This window comes from Ambystoma mexicanum, chromosome 9 (genome assembly GCF_040938575.1).
Source record: "Ambystoma mexicanum isolate Mex_15411 chromosome 9, UKY_AmexF1_1, whole genome shotgun sequence".
NCBI classification, from domain to species: domain Eukaryota; kingdom Metazoa; phylum Chordata; class Amphibia; order Caudata; family Ambystomatidae; genus Ambystoma; species Ambystoma mexicanum.
In genome coordinates this window covers 425,922,906-425,944,969 of record NC_090931.1, presented here as the reverse complement: position 1 = coordinate 425,944,969, position 22,064 = coordinate 425,922,906, and the positions used below count along the sequence as shown (strand labels likewise).

At 42.9% G+C, this 22,064-nt stretch overlaps 1 protein-coding gene across 1 annotated transcript in view; it reads left to right on the top strand.

Moving 5' to 3' along the window:
• The window catches only part of LOC138489651 (maestro heat-like repeat-containing protein family member 1), a 176,363-nt gene that overhangs the window by 139,910 nt on the left and 14,389 nt on the right, over nucleotides 1–22,064 (top strand). The window contains exons 20-24 of the mRNA XM_069617324.1: nucleotides 4,975–5,061; nucleotides 14,857–15,001; nucleotides 17,638–17,678; nucleotides 18,556–18,700; nucleotides 20,911–20,957. Coding sequence (XP_069473425.1) covers nucleotides 4,975–5,061; nucleotides 14,857–15,001; nucleotides 17,638–17,678; nucleotides 18,556–18,700; nucleotides 20,911–20,957 — 465 coding nt within the window. The remainder of the gene's footprint in view (nucleotides 1–4,974; nucleotides 5,062–14,856; nucleotides 15,002–17,637; nucleotides 17,679–18,555; nucleotides 18,701–20,910; nucleotides 20,958–22,064) is intronic.

Below are 22,064 nucleotides of genomic sequence, written 5' to 3'. Positions count from 1 at the left end.
TCAATCACTGTAACTTAAAATGTCAGTGCTTTTGTCCTCCTACGGCTTTCACAAGTCCATGCTTGCATACCTGAATGTCTAGTCTCCTGACTCCTCTGGCCTCATATGGTCAATGTTTTGGCCCCTGTTCTATCTACCTATCCATCCGGCTTCCCACCTTACTGGTCTCCTTGCCCTGTATGCCCCAGCCTTTTATATGGCTGCTCTTCCTTCTCTGAATCCACTCCTCCACCTGATAGGTATGCCAAGCGTTTACTTCTCTACCACTTAATGCCATGTACATACTGTGTTAATGCCTCTCCTACATACTACCGCCTATGACCAGTGTTTACACCTTTTCCACATAATGGTACATATGCTCAGTGTTTACTTCTCTTACACATACTGCCATGTATGTGGAATGTTTGTTCCTTCACCCCTACTGGCAAGTATGTACAGTGTTTGCTCCATGCCCACATAATACCACACATATTCATTGTTTACTACTCTCCCGCTTACTGCATGTACAGCCTTGAGGACTCATCCACATACTGCCTCCTACGTCCAGTGTTTACAAGTTTCCCACATCCTGCTACATATGTCTAGTGTTTACTCCACTCCAGCATAATGCCACACATATTTGGTGTTCACTCCTGTCCAACTTAGTCCCAATTACGTTGAGTGTTTACTCCTCTTCTTGCTAGTGCCACTGGTGTGCAGTGTTTCCCTCCTCCTATAGTTTGCCACACAGGTTCAGTGCTCTCCAACGCCCACCATAAACTGCTATGTATGGCCAGTGCTTCCCCTGCCAAATGCTGCCATGTGTTTGCTTCTACTCCCACATTATCCGTGCTCCCCTGGTGTCCAGTTGCCCCTACTTGTAATCATGCCTCATTTCCTTCAAACTCTCCTTAGGTTTTACAGCAGCCCAACATAGCCCTTCAAACTAAGGAAACATCCTGTCCGTTCATTAGCAATAACTAATATTTGCAATAGGAGGTCATTCGTCACACAGTCATCTCATGAAATTCTTATCTAATGCAATCCTCATGAAAACATCTGAATCAGGTATCTAGGTTGGTGGAGTTAGGCTCACAATCTGAGACAGCCATTTTGAATGGATGATCTGACTAGTAAGCATGACACAGTTGTCATACTATCTACTTGTCACCCTTTGAGTTTATGGCCCTTAGGACGTGCATTTGTTAATGGATGGGATTACACCAGAATAATTCCGGAAAGTTACTATTTTATTAACAATGATCTAAAACAGGCAGGTTACAACAAACATCAACGGACGTATGCTCAGTCTCTCAAAGATTTCCACAAAAATACACTTCATATACTCCATTATGCATCAGAGTGCTGTCATAATATGTGGCAATAGTGAAAAACATACCAAGGGTCGAGCTTGCTTAAGTGAAACATCAAGATATACAATCAGATAGGAACCAGGATTGTTATTGTCTGTCCTTTACCAGGTGGACAACTTATGCCTACCTGTTCAAATATGTCATTTACGAAAAAGGAGTTACACCGTGTTTCATTGGTCTTCTAAGCTATAAGGTCCTTCGTTATTCGGTCTAATACAATTGGATGGCATGCTTGTGCCATGTCGGGAACATTCAGTTCATTTAGCAGCACGTAAGCCAAAACCCAGGTGCACAGAGATAGGACACGAAGCAACCTCACCACCCAATTATCCCAGCATCTCTCATCACCCATACCTTCTGCCATGAAATTGTCTTTGTACTTGGCCTTGCAGATTATTCCTGTCTTGGGAATGCACGGAAGTGAGGGCACTCACTATCGTGTCTGGAACTCCAAGTTCGAATTCTATTTCCATCCATGGCTCACGTGACAAGGGTTCATCTCAGAAAGAAAATCCAGAGGATACAATTAGAAAATGCCGTATTAAGGGTTTTATTATACCTAATACATTTAATCTGGTGTGAGTTTAATCACAATTTAATCCGCACTCAGGCAATTATTTATTTAACAAAGCAGGAATAAATTTAAAAACATCAAAATTTCATAAAATTCATAGTATTAAATGCATTCATCCACATCCATACCACATACATCAATCCACTCATACAATCCACCAATGAGTACAAGATAAAAACATATCACAAATATAACAGTTCATCAACAATCCAATTATTATATAACAAGTTTCTTGTGCAAAACAAAGGGCATGGCCACAGTAGATTGTATAAGTGGTCAACAGTAGGGATAGGCCAAAGCTAGAAAATCTTCATAAGTGGCCTTATCCAAAATGTATCTCTACCGGTTTCGACGTATTAACGTTGTTTTGGGTTACGTCTTCATCAGGAGATAACAATTGGTTTTCTAAATACAAAGCAAGCATGAAGCCATGAATTCCCGATATAAATAAATAAAGGGTCAATGGAAAAAGAAAAAAGAAGAAAGGAAGTGTGGATATATTACTTAGCAGTGTTCAGATATAGAATAGAAAAATCTACTCTTGTCCTACTCATGCCCCCAAATTTATATATCTCTGGGGTAAACCAAGGGTATCATGCAGGGAGTGCTACCATAGAAAATCAGTGTCTCTGGGCAAGGCGAAAGTGAATCACAGCTGTATACAGATCCATTATGAAGGAAGTAGATCACAGACCATACGTGAAACCCAAAATGTGATATTTAAGCAATTCTTGAAAAACTCTTGAAAAACTCCATGCTGACCTTGGTACAACCAACTGGAATAAATCCGTTGTATGTATGGAACTGAAAACACTGTCATACAGATTGGCAGTGTTCAGGTAAAGGATCCTGCGTGGCAGTTGGGTCGGCTTATTGCTCCAATCTATAGAAGGTTTTAAGCAGTAAAAGATTTTTACGGCTGCCATGCCAAATGGGCAAAGTATATTTTACAATTAAAGTTATATGATTGGACATATGAAAAAGGGGGGAAAGAGACAACAGTTGTCAAATCAAAGACCAATTATTTATTCTCTTACCCAGATTAGCCGGGTGATGGAGAGGTGCAGGTAGAAATAGTTGTGCACCTCAGCAGATGTTTTTTTGCAATGCCCATAGTTCAGGAAGAATGGAACCTGAATCTTTCAAGTCTGGGACACCAAGAACAAGAAAGAAAAGAAACTAATGAATAGTTGTACTCCGTCATAGGGGCAGTTTTTGGAAAAGACAGAACCATTGAATGAATGGCATGTCAATAGCCCATCTGGCCAACACTAATATTATCAGTGAGCGGATGGCGACTTGCAAATGCACCGGCCCAGAGATGTTTATAATCTGGGATTGAACCAATAAAGACCACAAACATTCAGCTGAAATAAGTCAAAGTATCACATCATTGAAGCACTTGTGTGCCCTTGTGAAAAGTTACTTACCTGAAGTGAGCAGCCGCTAAAGCGACAGCGGCCGCTACAAAGATGGAAACAGAAATCCGCGGTTGGAATGAAGCACTCGGGTTTCCTCGGACTTGCTCTGGGGGCCGTAATCGCGCATCTAAACAACAGAGTTGTTAGTGCATATAAATACTTAGTATCCGCTCACGTGATCCTACTCCACAACATTCGTGGAGCTTCCGTAAGCTATTCAACAACGTAATTGTTTGTGCATGTGACTTGCACGTTCCCCTCCATTACGGGGGCATACTGCAAGGCGTTCCCAACGTTGCCCAATCGCGTTCCCATGGAAACAATCACGAGTGAATGGATTTAGCAAAAAGGGGGGCTACACCTCGTCATTATGCACCATGACCATTGGAGCACGTGACTTGCAAGTTTACATTAATGACATAAGTAAGTTGCATAACGTTTCTGAAAACATCAATATGACGTGTTATGGTGGGCACAGGCATAAAAAATACTGGTATGTTCGATTTGGTCCATTCTGCAGCCTTTTAATGCCTTAAATGAATTAAAACTTGGCATCCTTTGTGTTCTTTCCTGCACCTTAACATGAGAGGATTCATCCTCTGCACACTCATTCTTCTTCAGTGCAGCTAACTGACCTCAATTTCTAAGATCTTGACTTTAGGCCAGACAGCCTCGCCACACAGCCCCACTAGCCTGCTATTCTGCTGTGACACCTTTCCATATCCCTTTATGGTTTCTGGCTTATTTATTTCATGATACCAATGTCCAGTTTCTGTCCAATGGCAGCTTCACCTGCATTCTATTCACTACTCAAAGCTAGCCTATACAATGACTTGATCTACCTTGCGTTCGAGCGTCTGTACATTTATTGAACTTCTGTTTTCTGCAACACTTTATTAACGTGTAATCTTCTTCTTTTCCACTTTGATAGTTCACTCGATTCTTCACTCCATCATTTGTCCTCTAAGATCCATACATTATCTTCATGCAGTATCTCGGGACATCATGCACAATTTCTTATTACATCATCAGTTCATTTTTCGGAGCTCTTTCTTATATTCTTTCGGGGAGTTCCTCCTGTAGGTTGTCATCAACTTGAGGGTACATTCGATAGGTTTGTTTCAATGGGTATCTCCTTCCAAATACTCGCTGTCATCTTGGCATGATAGCTGGTGTCAGGCAAGGCATGCTCTCATGTCTCCAATACAAAGGAGGTAGGGGGCGGGATCTCCTGTGGATGTATACATCTGCACCTCCACACTTTGAATGACATTAGGCTAATAAGCAATATGGATGGGTATACTGCCAGTGTAACCGCTGAGCTGTTGTTCACGCTAACACTATGGAACTGCTGCTATGCAATCTGTGGATGCATCAGTACTCTCACAGTGTCCTCTAAAAACACTGTGCATTGTTGTTCTAGCAGGCAGTGTGACCCCCATATTCCCTTATATCATCCTAAAAAGGGATGCAAGAATATGAACTGAATTCGACTCTATCCTGTAGATCTAATATTGTTGAAAATGCTTAACAAAACTTCCACATGAAAGATTTCATTTTGGAGGAAAATTGCTGTGAAAGGAATTACACATTACTAATTTTATGAAATTATTATATCTTTTTCCAGACAAATGAAGAGAATGTTAGTACTTTACAGGAAAAGTGCCTAATATGCCTGGGATTCATGTGTTCTCACTGCCCTGAGATATCTCATGTAAGTATTAGCACTGAGGATTATGTACCCATCCTGTATATCAAACGTCAATGGTTTATCAGCGCAAACTTAGTTGTGCTTTGAGAAAAAGGGACCGTTTTCAAAGCTAGAATTAAACACCCTTTTACTACTTCTGTCGGTGCCTTTAGTGAGGCATCTTGTATATATGTATGTAAATATGGAATGTATAAAGTGCAAACACTTTACCTGGTGACACACCCAGGTTAGGAGTGTGGCATCTTGTATATATGTATGTAAATATGGAATGTATAAAGTGCAAACACTTTACCTGGTGACACACCCAGGTTAGGAGTGTGGCATCTTGTATATATGTATGTAACTATGGAATGTATAAAGTGCAAACACTTTACCTGGTGACACACCCAGGTTAGGAGTGTGGCATCTTGTATATATGTATGTAACTATGGAATGTATAAAGTGCAAACACTTTACCTGGTGACACACCCAGGTTAGGAGTGTAATGGTAGCAGAGGTTGCTGGGATAGGTAGAAGTTGCTCGAGAGAGAGCAGGAGTTCCACAGGGGACAAGGGAAGAAGGGATGTGGCAAGGGATCATCAAGGATGCCGGTGAATGCTCTTTCTCCACAGCCTAATAATCATAAGTGCACCGTTACATATCCCCTCTGCTTTCTCTTCCCCTTCAACGCTTTGAAGAAGCCTCTGAGCAGTCATAAGTGCTACCTCAGCAAACTAAGGTTGATTCTGCTAGCTTTTCCGATCTCATTACCCTCCCTTCTAGTCACTCTGTCCCCTTTCATCGCTCGTACCCCAATCTCCTTAGCCTTTTTGAGTGAAGAATTGTTACAATGCTTTAATTTTATTTTTCTTAGCTCTTAACCAATAGATGTTATAGGTTAGGTTTTTGTTATGTTATACTTCTTTGTAATATGGACAAAGGTGCTTTACAGTTCACCATTTGGACCATTTCTTTCCCATGTTGCCCGGAGGGGAGATCCCCAAGCATCCCTTAAAGGGGTTGGGCCTGCTTGCTATGTGTAGTTGCATAGAGTAACATGGGGAGACTTTGAAAAAGAAATCAGGCAATGCTTTTGGTTCACCAGCTCCTTTTGAGTCACCTCATCTCTGCCTGCTTATCATGCACCACCTCCAATGGAAGTCCCCTATCTTTCTCCTCATGCTGTTGCACTACATCCAAGATCTTTTTACCTTTGCCTGGTTTTTCAACAACTCCTACTGGGGTCTCTTTTACTTCCCCTGTTTTATTACTAAAGCTTCCAAGATCTACTCTTCTTCTCGTCCCCGTGCTCTCTCACTACCTTCTCCTGAGGTCTTCTTTCATCTCTTTGTCTGTGGTTTCTTCTCCCCTTCCTCATGCTCCCTCACCATCTCCTCTGGAGGTTTTCATACTTCTCTTCCTGCTCCCTCAACACCTCCTGCTGAGGTTTCTCCACCTTCTAACTGTCCTTCTCCTTGTCTCCCTGTGCTTTCACCATCTTTCACTGTTGCCACTTCTACACCCCCACCTGTTATCTCACTACTTGTACCTGATATCTCCTCTCCTCTCTCACCTGTTGTTTCATCGCTTCCACCAGATGTGCCCTCTCTTCTGGAACCTGTTGTTTTGTCACTTCTTCCTTAATTTGCTGTTTCTCATCTACACCTCAAAGTCTCGAAGTCACTTCCTTGCCGCTTCTCCATATTACTGTTATATCTTGGAAGGATCATTGGGAGAGGAATATAGAATGTGGAGTGTTTTCGGGTTTCTATGATGTGCTGTGTACTCCAGAAGAGGGCGGTTGGTCAAGGAAGTCGAAGGAGGCTGACAGGCCGAGGGCTGTATGGATATAGCTTGTATAAATAAATCTATTGCATTGGATATACTAAAAAAGTTATTGGACATTTTGGAAGCAGAGGAATGACATTGAGGAAAATAAATTCATTTTTAGCAAGGATTCGGTAAAGTATTTGGGTCATGAGATTTACGCAGAAAGTGTGAGACCAAAAAAGGAATTGTTGGATAGCATAAGGAGGGTTGAAGTACCATGGACAGAAGGAAAGTGGAGGTCATTCTTAGGAATCATAGAATTTTATCTAAAATACATGAAAACATTTGCTGAAAAGGTGGGTGAGATGAGGAAATTGTTGAGGAAGGGTGAGGAGTTTGAGTGGTCTGACAGACGCGAGAGTGAGTGTGAGTCTGTAAATAAGAAGATCAATTTCGCACAAGTGTTGGGACAGTTTGATACAAGGAGAAAATCTATAATAGTGGTGGATGCTAGATATGTGGTATTGGAGCTGTTTTGTCTCAACTAGGGTGTGATGGGGAGGAGAGCATTGTTGCACATGCATCAACAGTATTGTGAGGTCCCGAGAAGAGATACTCTGTGTTGGAGAAGTAAGCATTGGCATGCCATTAGCTGGTGGAGATGTTTAAAATTTTGTGTGGGGTGTAGGATTTGTCTTAAGGGCAGATCATAGGCCTTTGAAGGAGATTTCGGAGTCAAAAGGGCTGGACAAGGTGTCAAGGAGAGTAGCTGGCTGGGTGGCAAGTTTGCAAAACCATGCATTTGTCATGGAAGTGATTCCAGAGAAAGAGAATATTATGGAGGAATGTTTGTCACTTTGGGGAGGCAAAGAAGTATGTGGAAAAGCAGAGGGGGCAGATCAGATTTTTGCGATACATGAGGGTGTTATTGGACGAATAGAATGGGAAAAAGGGATTCTGAGGGATAGGTAAATGTCATATGTGATCTGAGGGGTAGAATGTGGATGGCAACATAAATGGAGGTTGAAAGGCAAAGAGAGAGCATATTGGCAGGGGAGGGGGAATTGAGTGTGTGGAGCAGATTGCTATATAGGTGGGAATACAGTGGTTGGGCCCAAGCTTTTAAGGGGGAGATTGATTGATATATCCCATGAGGGCCACATTGGTGTATCAAGAACTAAAGTGGGTCTGCAAGAAGACTATTGGTGGCCAGGTTCAATAGAGCCATAGAGAAAAGAATGGAGTATTTGGTGAATGTGAGAAGGCAGGGAAGGGTGTGAGCGAGATCTCCCAACCACTGATTAAAGAGAATGTGCCCAAAGGGGTGTGGGAGGAAATCACCATGGATGTGTTGGGTCTGGTGGATGTTGAATATGGACAAGGTAAGTTTATAATGGTGGTGGTTCACATGTTATCAAGATGGGTTGAGTTCAAAATTGTGAGGGAAGCAAATGTGGTCATGGGGATTATCTTTCTGGAGGAGATTTTTTGAATGGAAGGTTATCCAAGTAGTGTACTTGCGGATAAAAGAACACAAATTTTGTGGGGAAGGCCATGAGCGAATACTTGAGGAAGTGTGGGATTGTGCATAAGAGGACTGCCCTGCACCATCCCAAGTGTAATGGGATGGTGGAAAGGGTTAATAGGTCAATTATGGATGCTATTTGTTTGGCGATTGTGTGTGTGAGAAGTGGTAAGTAGTGTGTATGTGGCTCTGACGAGCATGCCATACTCTGACCACACTAAACGCAGGAAGCAATCAAAAAAGTTGCCTCAAATTGTACATCCACTAAGCCAAACGCCCTTTCTACACTGCCGCACCATGATATTCACTAGCTGCAGGCCAGCACTAATAAGAGATGCTAATGCCAGATCTGTTAGATAAAGCATGGGTCTGCTAGTTTTTGTAGAAATAACCCTTGAGGCCTGCGTAATAGTGAGGAGGCAGTGGATGAGAAAGTGTGGACCCTTTACCATGCATTAGAAGCTGGTTTTGTTTAAAATGCTTCATTGTCTTATTAATGGTAAGGCTAAAGATTGTAAGAGGTACAATCCTTTCTGGGTAGCCTTTCTGTGCATTGTTTATTGGTTCGTTCTTGTGCGGTATCCTGTCCGGTCTGTAGATATAATGCCCTAAAGATGGGGGGCTGGGCATGCTCAAACTGAGACCCGGCCCTTCCTCATCTATAATTCTTCAGAAACAAGAACCAAAAGGGCCTTGTGCACCATTTGAATGTCTGATGTTTCAGCCATGTTATACTTGCATCCAGTGCTCCAGACAAGATTTTGAGGTGGGAGTATTTTAGTCCCTATTTTTAAACTTTGAGAGTAAATGTGATTTTAAGAGAGTAAAAATGACTTTTCACCTTTGCAAGAGAGTAAAATGTATGTGATATCCAGCCGACATGTGCAAAAACTGTATGCAATAATTACCATGCAGCAGCTTTCTGCATTGTGACAGAATACCCCTTTCATTATTTCTCTAAGGTTTGGCCATTTCATCTCTCCTGTATATATTTCAATGTTTAAAACAGAAAAACCTAGCCAATTACATAGTAAAGCAAACATGAATTGTATTGTGAGTTTTGAGGTTCAATAGCAGAATTGTCTTTTGATGTTTAATGAAAGTCCTCATTTCCTGGAGCTATTACTACCTAATGGTATGCCAATGTTATGCTACAACAGTGCAGAGACGCAAGGACTCTATGCAAAATTCTATATCTAATCTCACAGTCAAACGGTTATTTATGTAGCGCTTTTGGATAGGCGCTGTACATAGAACATATTTATCACAATTATCAACATACCGAAGTCAGTACTCCTTTATCGACCTCGGAAGGATGAAAGGCTGAGTTGGCCTTGCCGGGATTCGCACCTGCATACTACAGATCACGCACAGATCGCAGCAACGAGTGCTTAACCGGCTGAGCTATATTATTGGCTAACATCATTCAGAGGTCGGTCAACTGAGTATCGACTGAGGTACAATAATCACAGTGCCTAGATATTGGATGAACCATGTATGAAGCGCTACATAAAGTGAAATACCTATCTGGATTATCACAGGGACAGGTTTTGCTGAGTTTCCTTTTCAATTACAAATGTAACTTTGATTTGTTTGTTTTTGAAGAGCGCTTGCACTTCCTGGAGAGTCAGGTTTTGGATTTATTAATTGTAGTCTTGGAAGATTTGAGAGGCTATAACACCCCCGATTGGTATAATGACAATCACTCACCCTTGAGCAAAGACTCTGCTGCCAGTGACCATTTATAGTAATGTACCCCATTGACTGCAATGTTGAATGGATGTAAACTAGTCCATGCATAGTCATCATTTTACACACTGTTTTTATAATTAGAGTGTAAATTAAATTATAAGTGTAAACATGATCTGCCTCCGCATGATTATGCAAACAGCACAGGAACTCTGAAAAATACAATTGTGCAATACTGGTTTGCTTTCACTGGGCAAAAAAGCATAGGCTGTTACAAAATATGAATTCTCAATTGCAAATTAGTTTTCCATCTTGTTAATGATACAATCCTATAATGCTAGGAAAATAAGTATGCCCTGTGCTTCTGTTTGCTCCCAGAACATCAACTCAGCAGAAGCTGAAAGGAAATAAACCATTCCTTTTATCATAGTGTGCAGTTTCTTGTTTTGAATGGCTTCAGAGAAATACATTCTGTTTCATCCATGGCTTGCAATTACATCCACATAGATAAAAAATCGAAAGAAGCGTTTTGGTTTGTGTCATGTAACCTGACCTTTGCATTGCCCTCTGCTCTAAACTTGGGTGTAAATGTACACAGGAAAATAATAAAGCTGTTGTATTTACAAGATTTTCATGTGTAAAAAGGCCTCGAATGAACCTTATCTGGAGGCCTGCTTGCATCCAACATTTTAATGTAGGGGTGAGTGTTGTGAACAGAGATGCGAGCACCAACCATGCATCTGTTATGAATTTAGAGATTAACACATACAATCCTTTTATCACAGACTTGTTTATCCAATATAGAGATCTATGATCACTGTTCTAGTTCTGAAATGCTATGTGATTTAATGCAAAGCATACAGGAACCATCATTGGTGCTATTTGTCCCCTTTCTCACTCTCAGAGGTATTTTGAGAGCGTACCAGATTGTCCATCTTGGAATGATAACCTTCCATCAGAAAATAATTCACATTGTTAGTCTAGTATTGCCCCTTGCGAAATACAAGTGAGGTGGTGTGAACAGAACTCCTGCAACACAGGGCAAGTTGTAATTGGGCCCTCAGGGCCCGGAAGGCTGGTCACACTGCAGTGTGCCAGTACAGACAGTTTGAAACTGGATTCAGGCAATGCCTTCCCTAATATCAAGTTATAGAAAAACCATTTACTTGGGTAGCAAAAGCTGTGTTTTCACATTAGAAATCTTCCATAAAGTACTTGCATTACAATGTAATGAAACCAACTTCATTTACATAGCAATTATTTATTCATATTGTGGAGGGGCTTTGGCGCTCGACACAGAGGTGCAGTTTGGGAGTGACGTGTGTCAGTCAGAGGGGAGGGAGCGCATTCTGGTGTTTCGCCCTGGCACCAAGTTGGCTAGAAACTGCCCTGTGCTATGGTTAAAAACACATTTTAAGCCCTACATGAAAAACAGCCAAGAATCCTATCCTTCAGTCGTGGGTTGCTCACAAGATGCGTGTCTGCCTTAACCATGAGACTAGTTTGCATTTAGCAAGCCGAATCCTGCTACAAGAACAATTCAGTTGATTGCACTTCCAAGGTGGAAAAGGTGGAAAAGGCTAGTACATTAAAGTGGGTTACCATCTGTTATTACAGCGCCTAGAAGTGGGAAGACAAAGCTCTATATAAACACACATTATTATTTCTCTTACTCTTGGCTTTAACTATTAACAATTATTCTGCTTCACATAAAAGCAAACAAAACAAGTCATAAATGTTTTCCTTGCATGTTTGTAGTGAATTTTGAAATTCAGAGAAAATAGTTATTCTGACCTCAATATAGTTGACAACATAAAAACACATTATGATTGGTCTGAGGAAATGAAAATATGCTGTTAATTATTAGAATCACGAATACAGAGTCCCTAGAGACACTGGTTTAAAAAATGGGCCATTGATCTGACCCGTATTTACTTCAGTAACCCAAGTTGAACAACGTTGTGACATCAATATTGCAATAAGTAGTTTATTGCTAAAAACTCTGTTAAGCAAGGGATTACATTTAAACCACTGGATGTATTTCATATTTATTTATTGTAAACTTGCAAAAAGTAGCAGTATTCTGGACTGGTTCTGTAGAGAGACAAGATAATACTATCATCAGTTATTGAAAATCAATGATCCTGTAGGCCGCTGTTCCAAGTCGCTTATCGCTTGATGTGCTTTGCACTCTGAAGTTAACTGCACTGAGAATGAGCCTGTGTGGCTGGCTGACATACCCCGGAGCAGAAGTGAAGGGGAGGCAAGAGTTGGTGTGCTGCAACATACTGGGACCTTCTGTGTGCTCTCTCCACCTGTCTCATCACCCTGGCACGGTGCAGTGTGTTGCAGTGCAGTGCAAATATCTCAGAACTGGTGCATCCTCTGGCCTTGTCACATGGTTTTTCGAGGCTTCTGAGTTTTGTTCCTTGTGCTGAGACGCTTAAAATGAGCTTTGCCTGGTTCTTCTACATCCACATTGATGTTTTGCCGATTTCTGGCAACCATCTCTTATGTGAAGGGGCTGAAAGCCAGGGAAAGGAGTTGGGTGTCCAAATGTCATGTAGCCAGTAATGTCTGGAGGGTCCTAACAGGTAACTATGCACAATTTGGTGCAGATTGGTGGAACGGTGTGGAATTGTATAAGGAACAAACAAACAGATGTTCAGCTTTATATATATACAGATTAAGCCATTTGAGCAAAGTCGCACACAGTACTGCGCCACCCAGTAGCCATTGCTGGAAGTTCCCCTCCAGTTCAAAGCCTAATGGGCAAGTGAACATTGCTTCACTGTGAAGCATTTTATGAAGGATGTATTGATGTCTGACTCAGACCCATTGCTGGGTGTTTTGCTAACATTTACAAAGCCATGATGTAGTAGTAAATATAAATACATGAAACCGACAGCTGGAAATGAAACAGTAAAGGGGAGAGCAGAGGACAGACTTCAAATACATTTACAGTAATAACAATACTCTTGGGGTAGAGGCCGGAGATGATAGCATTCGACCCTAAGCCTCTCTCGTGGGAGAGAAGGTGCTTCATTAGGGCAATCTTGAAGCTAGTCATTGCCGGAATGTCCTCGAGTTCCAGTGAGGTGTAGCCGGGAGGGGTACAGAATAAGCAGGTGACAGAGCAGGGTGCAGGGGTAACGATTAGGTTGAGGAGAGCTTGAGAAAGTACATTCCAGGGGGGAGGGGGAGTATCTGTAGATAGAGTCTGCCAGGTTGGACAAAGGTCAGCCCATAACACAAGAAGGATGTTGTATTTTATTTATCGGTGCATTATATACATTTCACTAGGAGGCGATTCAGTTCAGTGACATGGTGGAGCAAAGCGAGTGAGGGGGCGTCCTAGGTGGAGACTGGTGAAGCAATCCTGCCTGCTCAGGACTGGAGTCGCGATGAGTGTTCTGGTGGAGTAAAAAGCTGGAGGTTTATCGATTTCGCAGTTGTTTTGGAGGTTAAGACTGGCAGCAATGCCAGTGCAGGTGATGAAGAGCTCAGGCTTCATTTTGTGGTCAGAAAGAGCCCCAGTTTCACGCTTTATGGTATGGGCTAAGGGGGAATGGGGAAAGTATCAAGGAGACCTGTTAAGGGGCACAGGACTGAGGATTGGCAGCAAAGGTGGTCTGGTCTAGAGGGAACACTGGGGATTTCCCAGTAGGTCTCTGCACTCTGTGCCTTTTTTGTGTTGTAGTTCCACATTTTCCCATAGGAAAAGGATTGGGCTTGGTAAAAATGTGTAATATGGGGCCACTTTTAAAATTATTTCCAGGACCTCTTTTGGTTCCCAGTCAAGCCCTGCCGCATGCGCTGACTTCTCTGTCAAAAAACGAATCCTTACAAGTTCTTCACTTTCCTCACGCTGCTACTTGTTTTTCAGCTAAATACACTTTTCCAACGAAATTCTCCTCTTCTTGCATTGTCTAACTAATAATTTCAACTAATTTACAATCCTTAGAAACTGTATGGTACTTCTGACTTTTGACATAATTCTGTCTCTAGAAACTCCACCGGCGTGAGTTTATATTGAGTTCTGTAAATGATTATTCTTCCTTCTTGAAATTCTAACTTCATTTCCTGGAGCTTTGGTTGCTGGGACCTCTCAGGACCAAATCTTCAGATGAAAGGCAGTTCAGAACCTTGTTTAAGGTTCTAAGTAGCCTCACAGCTGCCCTTCCTCCATTCATTCCTGAGCTGAGGTTTCTTCATTTTGGAATGGGATAATGCCATTCCCCTACAGATCTCAGTTAAGGAAATTAATAAATAAACACTCATATAAACCCCACCACACATTCAATCTGCTCCTGGGTCCACTGGGTCCAATAACCCCACTGGTGTTCAGTGGACCTGATTCCGATTCCCTGCCATACTATTGGGGCAGGAATGGCGGGGAAGACTAGGGAACTTTGACAGGCCAGTCACTAAGGAAAAATTATGGGTTAACTGACCATAATGTATTCCGCCAATGATAAGCGATTTTGGCATAATGTAAATTGTCAGCTATGTTTTAACTGGGCATAGTCGAATTCAGTAGCCATGCGCCAGCTCGGTGTAATGTAAACTAGCAATAATTTGCTAAGTGAAGACAATGTCATTTGCAAGTTTGGTATGCAGTATACTCTCTGTCATATGCTAATTGAATACACTGCTAAAGGCCTATGATGTTATACCTGTGAAAAATCTAAAATGGCAACAGTGCCCAAGCTGATTTCAAATGTTCACTGGCCAAAACATGTGCTTTTTTTTTCGTTGCATTATCACGTTGTCATAATACTTGTATTGTAGACGGAAGTGGCCATTCCTTTTGTTTGTTTCTCCATTCTTGCAGATTCTGTGGGAACAGCTTCTCGGTTACGTATGTACACCGGCCTACAGCAGTGTCCTGTTTCCGGTCTGCCTCGGCCTGAGGGACTTGACAATCCGTAAACAGAAGGAGGGCATGTCTAAATTTGTCATGGATATTCGTGCGACCAGTATGTATCAAACACCGCTTCCTTAAAAGAGATGATCACAGCTGTATCAATCTAATGTGTTTTTAAAAGTAAAATGTAATTTGAATGGGGTTTCAGTCCTTCGCATGTGTGCACTGCAGTCCCGTCAAGATTAGGACATAGGTGGTAGGTTTTCATTACAGACATTATGTGAGGAACAGATCTCCTCTGTTGTGAAATACAACACATGGGCCTCATTACGAGTTTGGAGGTAGCTAGGCCGTCATTCCCGGCATGGCTACCTCCAAACTCGTGTCCGTGTCCGGGAATTGAAAAAATGGAATTATTGGGCCATTCCAACTTTTGCGGGCCCGGTAATTCCCATTTTCGGGACCCAGACCTGGTACGTCCCCTGGCGGGGGGCAATCCAGGCACTGTTCCCAGAGAAACACAGCAAAACAACCATACCTCACTGATGATGCACAGCAAGGTAGACGTTGTTGTTGGTTTTCCTGTTCAGAGAAGAATTACCTAGCATTTTGGTGCAGGGCTCTTTTGCTGGCTGATATAATAGTCATACACAAATGGATGGTTCTCCCCTCCTAGGGCAGACAGAGATTAGTAGTGATTATCTACCTTCCTGAGTGTGCACTGTCTCATAGAAAAGTGTATTTGTTGCTGTGCAGGTTCAGTAGACAGTGTCAGGTGGTTGGCAGCATTGACCAACACATGAATAGCCTGACAAAATGGTGTGATTAACATGAGCGCTTTTAAGGAATGTGCACACATTCGTGTTAAACTAATAAACAGGGAGGCTTTTATATAAACCAAAGTTGGGAGGATGGTAATTCTCTAGGCTGTGGGCAATGCTCCAGGACAAATTAAAAAGAAAGCTGCACTCAGGAAAGTTAGTAAGTGTCCAAATACAAAGTGTACTTGTTTCTCCCTAATTCTGGATCTGGGTCTCTCCTGTAGTTTTAATGCATTAACTCACATGCATTTAATTTCGCCTTTAAGAGGGAGCCGCACGTTTCTGCTCTGGTCTTCTCTAGGTCTCTTTCCCTTCGTTCTCAGTCCCAGGCTTAAGGGGTTCTCACACTCTTCCTCTGTGGTCTGTCTTCTGTGGGTTTCCATCCCCTTCTGGAGGCCTCACCATAGGTGTGTCCCTCCTATTCTCCTGGGTGTACTCCTTGATATATGTCTTAGAGTACTACCATTTCCTCCTTGCTATTGTTCTTTTACTTTCCCGCTGCTTTAACATCTCCCTTCTCCGGAGTATTCCACTATTCAGCCTTTCTTCTCCAGCCCACTGGCTCCTCCTTTTCCATGTCTTCTTTGTAGCATCCTCTAGCCTTCTTATCTTGCATTCTGGGGACTCTCCTCCAACCTGTACTCTGCTCTCCACAGGCTCTAGGGGCTCTCCTCCAGCCCCCTGTACCTTGCTCTACCTAGGTTTGGGGGACTCTCTGCCTGTCACCTGTCACCGGTCTCCCATCTCCTGCTCTTGCTCCAGATCCTTCTACAACTTCTTCTGCAGCTCCTTTTGGTCACCACTCCAGAAAACTGAACTCTTCCTCCTAACTTTCCCAAACTTCTGGAACATGCACTGTTTTTTTTAGAGGAAACTCAGGTATGTTTCCTTTGTTGTTTGGGTGGGGATTAGCTTTAAGACCCAACACTGGGGGTTGCATGCAGTTATAATGTGTGACTTGGGGATGGTTGACCCTGCCCATTGGGTGGTTCCCTCTTTGCCTGCCACACCCTGCCCTGCCCTTAGGCTGGACTCCCTTAGCCTAACCGGTCATAAGTGTCAGTGTGTAGAGCCCTTGGGATGGTAACTGATGGATTTCTCATATGTTTCCTCTGCTGGTTCAGGTTCTGCTCTTTCCCCATGTCTGTTTTCTATGGATCTAAGTATCCACCCAAGTGGGACCTACAATCAGGCTCAGCCAGCTCAGCCATATCCCAGCACATTTATTCCCTTAAAGGGAATCTACGGTGGCAATGTGATGCACCCCCGCCTACGACATGTGGCCTGGTGCTGTTGTCCAGGGGAGCCCCCATGATGTTCCCAGACCCAGAAACATGTGGCTAGTGGCGGTCCCATCCCCAAGTTGACCCCAGTATCCACCTCCATGGTCAGCCCAGGGACTAGGTCACAGGGGGCTTACCCATTTTTGACATAAATTGTAATTACAAATTTGCTTCAATGAGAATTCTTGTCTCTACCAAGCATTTTCTTCTGTAGTATAACTCCCCGGACACATATATCGAAGCTACCCTTAATGACAGACCTTCACCCTTGAACTAAAATGCCCCCTAAATATTGGACTTTCTTGCTCCAAGCTTCTCCTTTGAACTCAAATCTTCCCCATTGTACCAAACATTACGCACTCTACCAAACCTTCCCTCAACGTAACAAACCCCTCCGTACTAAACCTTCCACACAGCACCAAACTTCCCAATTACATAATGTACCCCTCTGCAACCAAATTTCCCCAATTACACAACGTACTCCTCTGTAACAAACCTTCCTCACTGTCCTACACCTGGCCTTCATCTCTATAAAACCTTATTACCCTCTGCCGTGTGCCTGATGAGAAAGAAGTTGTGTGAAGTCTTGGGAACGAGAACAGTTGAGTTGGAGATAGTTTGACAAAGGTTTCTTTTCATGACAGAATACCTTCCATCACCGGCGGTCATGTTCACTCGCCTGTTGGTAAGTTGATTTTACAGAACTGATTTTTTATTGTAGCTAAATGCTGGTGTGTGAAATAGAGTTATTAAAATTGGAAACATAAGGAATGATATCCCTGGGAACATGGATGGCTCGGCAAGACATGACAAGGGGGCATTTTAAAAGCTTGGATGTAAGAGAATATGGTTAGCAATAGTCCCTTTGTCAGGTTCTTTAGTAAATAACGATTAGCTGGACAAAATATGTGTTTTATGCTAAGGGTAAGCAAATTCCCAATATTATCAATATATGTCCTTGCTGCTGCCACTGCTGCAGCATGTTATGGGCATTGTACATGGACAGCCAGATTCTCTCGAAGTCATCACAAGTTATCCCATTTCCATTCCCAGGTGCATAACCTATTCTGACAACAATTTCCCATCTATTCAGCGCACAAGCCTGATGACGACAAACAATATATAGAGATATTATATCCATCTCCCTATCTCACACTCTAAAGGGTTCTTAATACGTTTTATGTAGTCCTACACTATTGGTAGAGGCAGTGAGTGTGCCTGGGGTGGACAGAAGATGCTTCACATGTGGTGCAAAACCCCAGAAATGCATTGCTGCTCCATTAAAGAAGGCCCCGTGTTTTAAGACATGAGCTCTGCATATATGAACAGATATATTAGAGAAGTTACTACACATAGAAATATTCAGATATGCAAAAGTCTGGGAAATAAATGCCATAAAGTAATTCTAATGGTACTGGAGACTTTAGCTTGCTACGCTACACTACAATGCAACGCTTCATGTCAGCATGCTGGAGTGTGTGCCGCTCTGACACGTGTTACTGTAGAGAAATAGAAAACAGATGCATGCAAGACCTTATGCCAAACCCTTTCTCTCCCATCAGGTAATATCCTGTAGCCTGGAAAATGAAGGCAAGCTCGCCTTTGCTGCCCTCAGATTGCTCTGTTCTCTAAGTCCCCTCATTATTCACCAAGCCATGATGCCAGCCTGGGAAAAAGAGATTAGTGTAATGATTCACAAACTGACAGGTGAGAATTGGGTACAAAGGATGGGGCCATGCAATTGGGGCCTTGAATATACCAGCAAAAGTCTTTCCTTACATGTTTATCCAGGAACATGAAATCTATCAATGTTGTATTTTGGTATCAACAAATCAAGGTGTAAAATTGTATTATCAATGTGTCACAGATGTCATTAAACCATGATCTCTTGTTGCAATATAAAAAACAGCAGTCAGACAAATTACTTACTGTAGCTGAGTTCTTTGCTTTAGGATGCACACCCTGTCATGAGCAAGGGATCAACAGAAAAACCTGGGACCTCGCCACATTCAACTCTCTCTCCCTACATACGAACCGGCTAGAGTCCTTCGGTCCTCTAGCTCCAACTCTCTGCAGGTCAGACATTTCTCCAAGCGGAGAGTGGATTAGATCTTGCTCTTCAGCAGAAGCCTCCCCCTGGAATGGCCTCCCTGCCCCTTTCCGACTTGAGCCAGACTGCCTTAAGTTCAGAAAGCTTCTCAAGACCTTCCTTTTCTCCTCCACCTTCCCTCTCCCCCTTCCCTGCTAGTCTCCTCCTGCCGCTACGACTGGATTCTTGTTTTCCTTATGAGTCTCTCTGTTCGTCCAGTCTTCCCCTCTCACCCCTTCCGACCAGCACTTGCCCTCAGGCACCCTTCACTCACTAGCCCTCTCAAGACCTTCCTTTTCTCCTCCTCCTCCCATCCCCTTACCTTGACCCCTACCCTTTGCTCTCCCTGGCACTTGCCCTACTGGGCACCCCTTAGCATTTGCCCAGCCCTTTGGGCTCTCTCCCTCAAGCTTTTCTCCCTCCCTCCCCCTCCCCTACCCATCCCTTGTCCTCTCCTGCCCCGCCTGCACTTCTTGATACTGCACTTTCACGATCCAAATGTCACAAGGCCTAGTAGAAGCGTTATTGTTGCTCTATATAACCATAAATATAGTAATTTCCACATTTATTTGTAACTTCACTGATGTCTGTTCCTGATAAAGAGTGTATTGAACATGAAGCACGTCGAGCATGAATTGCATCTGTGCCCAAAACCTGTGATCCAACAACATTTTATAAATAAATAAAAGCTCAAATCGTGTTGCCTTGTTACCAGTTCACACACCAGAAATCTAAATTCTACAAATAAAATGCCTTTAACATGGATGTGTGTTATTTCTATGTATGCTTAATAACCAAGCACCTAATATGGAAATGATAAAACGTAGGAATGTTGGATATATTATCCTCTGTGTGTGCTGACTCTACACCACAACTCTGTCTGGGTACCATTTCCATTTACCATCATTCTGGCCTAATCTCCAGAGGCTGCCCTGAAGAAAGACTCCCAGAATAAGTATAGCTATGATATTTAAATGCAAAGTATTGAATAGTAATATGCATTGACTCTAACCACAGAAAACAGTATGGAAGAATGTTCCACCAGGAATTTACTACTGGTACACTTACTTCCACCGGGCTTTAAAATGAGCCATATCAGACAGACTGTCTCTATGCCTTTTGTTCCCAAATCATACATTTTGTGTCAGGAATCCAGAGGTGGAGCAGGGCGTAGTGTGGGAAATATGCTCTACACATGGCCTCGCTCTGTGAGGGGGCCACTGACACTGGTGCGGAGAGGCTTGAATTCATAAGAATATCCATCTGTTTATTAAACCTGAAAAAATGCCATCGCAATCCATAGGGATTCACTGCAATGATTGCGGCCATGCAAGTATATGGTGACCCCCGCCATTGCTGCCCATATTCTTGTCTGTTGGTAAAAGGCACTGGAATCTGGGAACCTCACCTGGATTCTAGGCCTTATTATTGCTCCAACAGGAAAATAGTTAAAAGGCACCATGGTCGTGGTCGCCGACACCTCCCTCTGGGGGACTTGTGTGTCCCACTTAACATGAACCTGTAAATGTTGTCAGATATGCATGATCATGATATCTACAGGATCTGCTAAGTAAAGGTTGAGTGTTCCCTGCTTAACTTGCTGTACTCCTTCCTTCCTCCTGTCTCCTTCCTGACCCACAGTCTTTCATCCCTGCTCCACCACTATTATGGGATTCTATGGGGTCTTCCCTGTGGAAATTCGTGAAGTTAGGGATAAAGGAAACCTTTGAGAAATACACCATGGATGGGGTTTATATTTCTCCTCACTAACAAAAAATATGAAGACTTTGTGGCTGTATAAAAATAGGTTGTGTTTCTTTTGTTGCAGAACCCAGACATTTGGAAAATGACGAGTGGGAGGACACATTGCTTGAGGTATGGTCCACTTTGTTTTGTGAATATTGAGCTTTCTAATTGAATTGCACACCTGTCGTATGCACTGATAGACCCGGACATTCAGAATGTGCACAGTACTCTGAAGCTCGCTCGTCTCTGCATGGGATACATAGAATAAGGCATCTCCAACTTTCCATGATTAGGATGGGGTAAGCCATTTAGGGGTCGATGTAGGGAGAGTTGAAATATCATATATTATATGTAAATCCCCAACCCCTGTGACCACAGACATGGACTAGTCTTATTCTTTATCACTGGGACCAGAACATAGATGACACATATGTGTGCTTGACGTGACTCCCATCTAACAAAGAAATTCAGCCCTAATGTGTAACATATGCCCCAATACCGCAGGAAAGTGGCAACACATACCAAGGTATGAGTGATGTAGGGCTAAGGTGCTGCACCCACATTCTGGCACCATCACGGTACCAAGAGTAATGCAGTCAAAGAGAATGTCACCCAGGATCTATGTAATAGTATCTGGAACTCACACAGAGCTTTAGGTATTGGATCAGAAGTATATCAGTGCTTTATTTTAGACAATGATAATACCTCAGGGGGTGTCGGTAGAGACAGCTGAGATCTCCCTACTGCCGCTTAGCTGATGCTATGGACCCTACTGTGGGCCCATATACCCCCCCTCTTCCTATGACCAAAAAGAATGGGAGTCAGTTGACCAGGTTTCCATAACTCCTTCCAAGAGTGGATAAAGGAGAGAAGTAACCATATACATGATCCTAAGACCTTGTAGCGTCTTTGTTAAATCTCATGCACCTTCCTTACAAGTTCGAGGGATGCCCAAAGAGACACTTGTCAACCCAATTAAATAAAGACATATTGTCAGCGAGACAGCCAATGTGTACAAAAGTCAGTTTTTCCACAGCTCAGACATTTATAATCAGCTCTGATCAGTGGCGTGTGCAGACCCTTTTTACTGGGCCGACCCAGGTGGGGCACTGACTTATGCAGGGGAGGCATGAAGTACAAGCACACACACACAATGATAATAGTTTAGGATAATGGGGTGGCACCTGGGGTGGCCAATCAGAATCCAGGGGTAGCACATGCCACCCCAGGCCACTC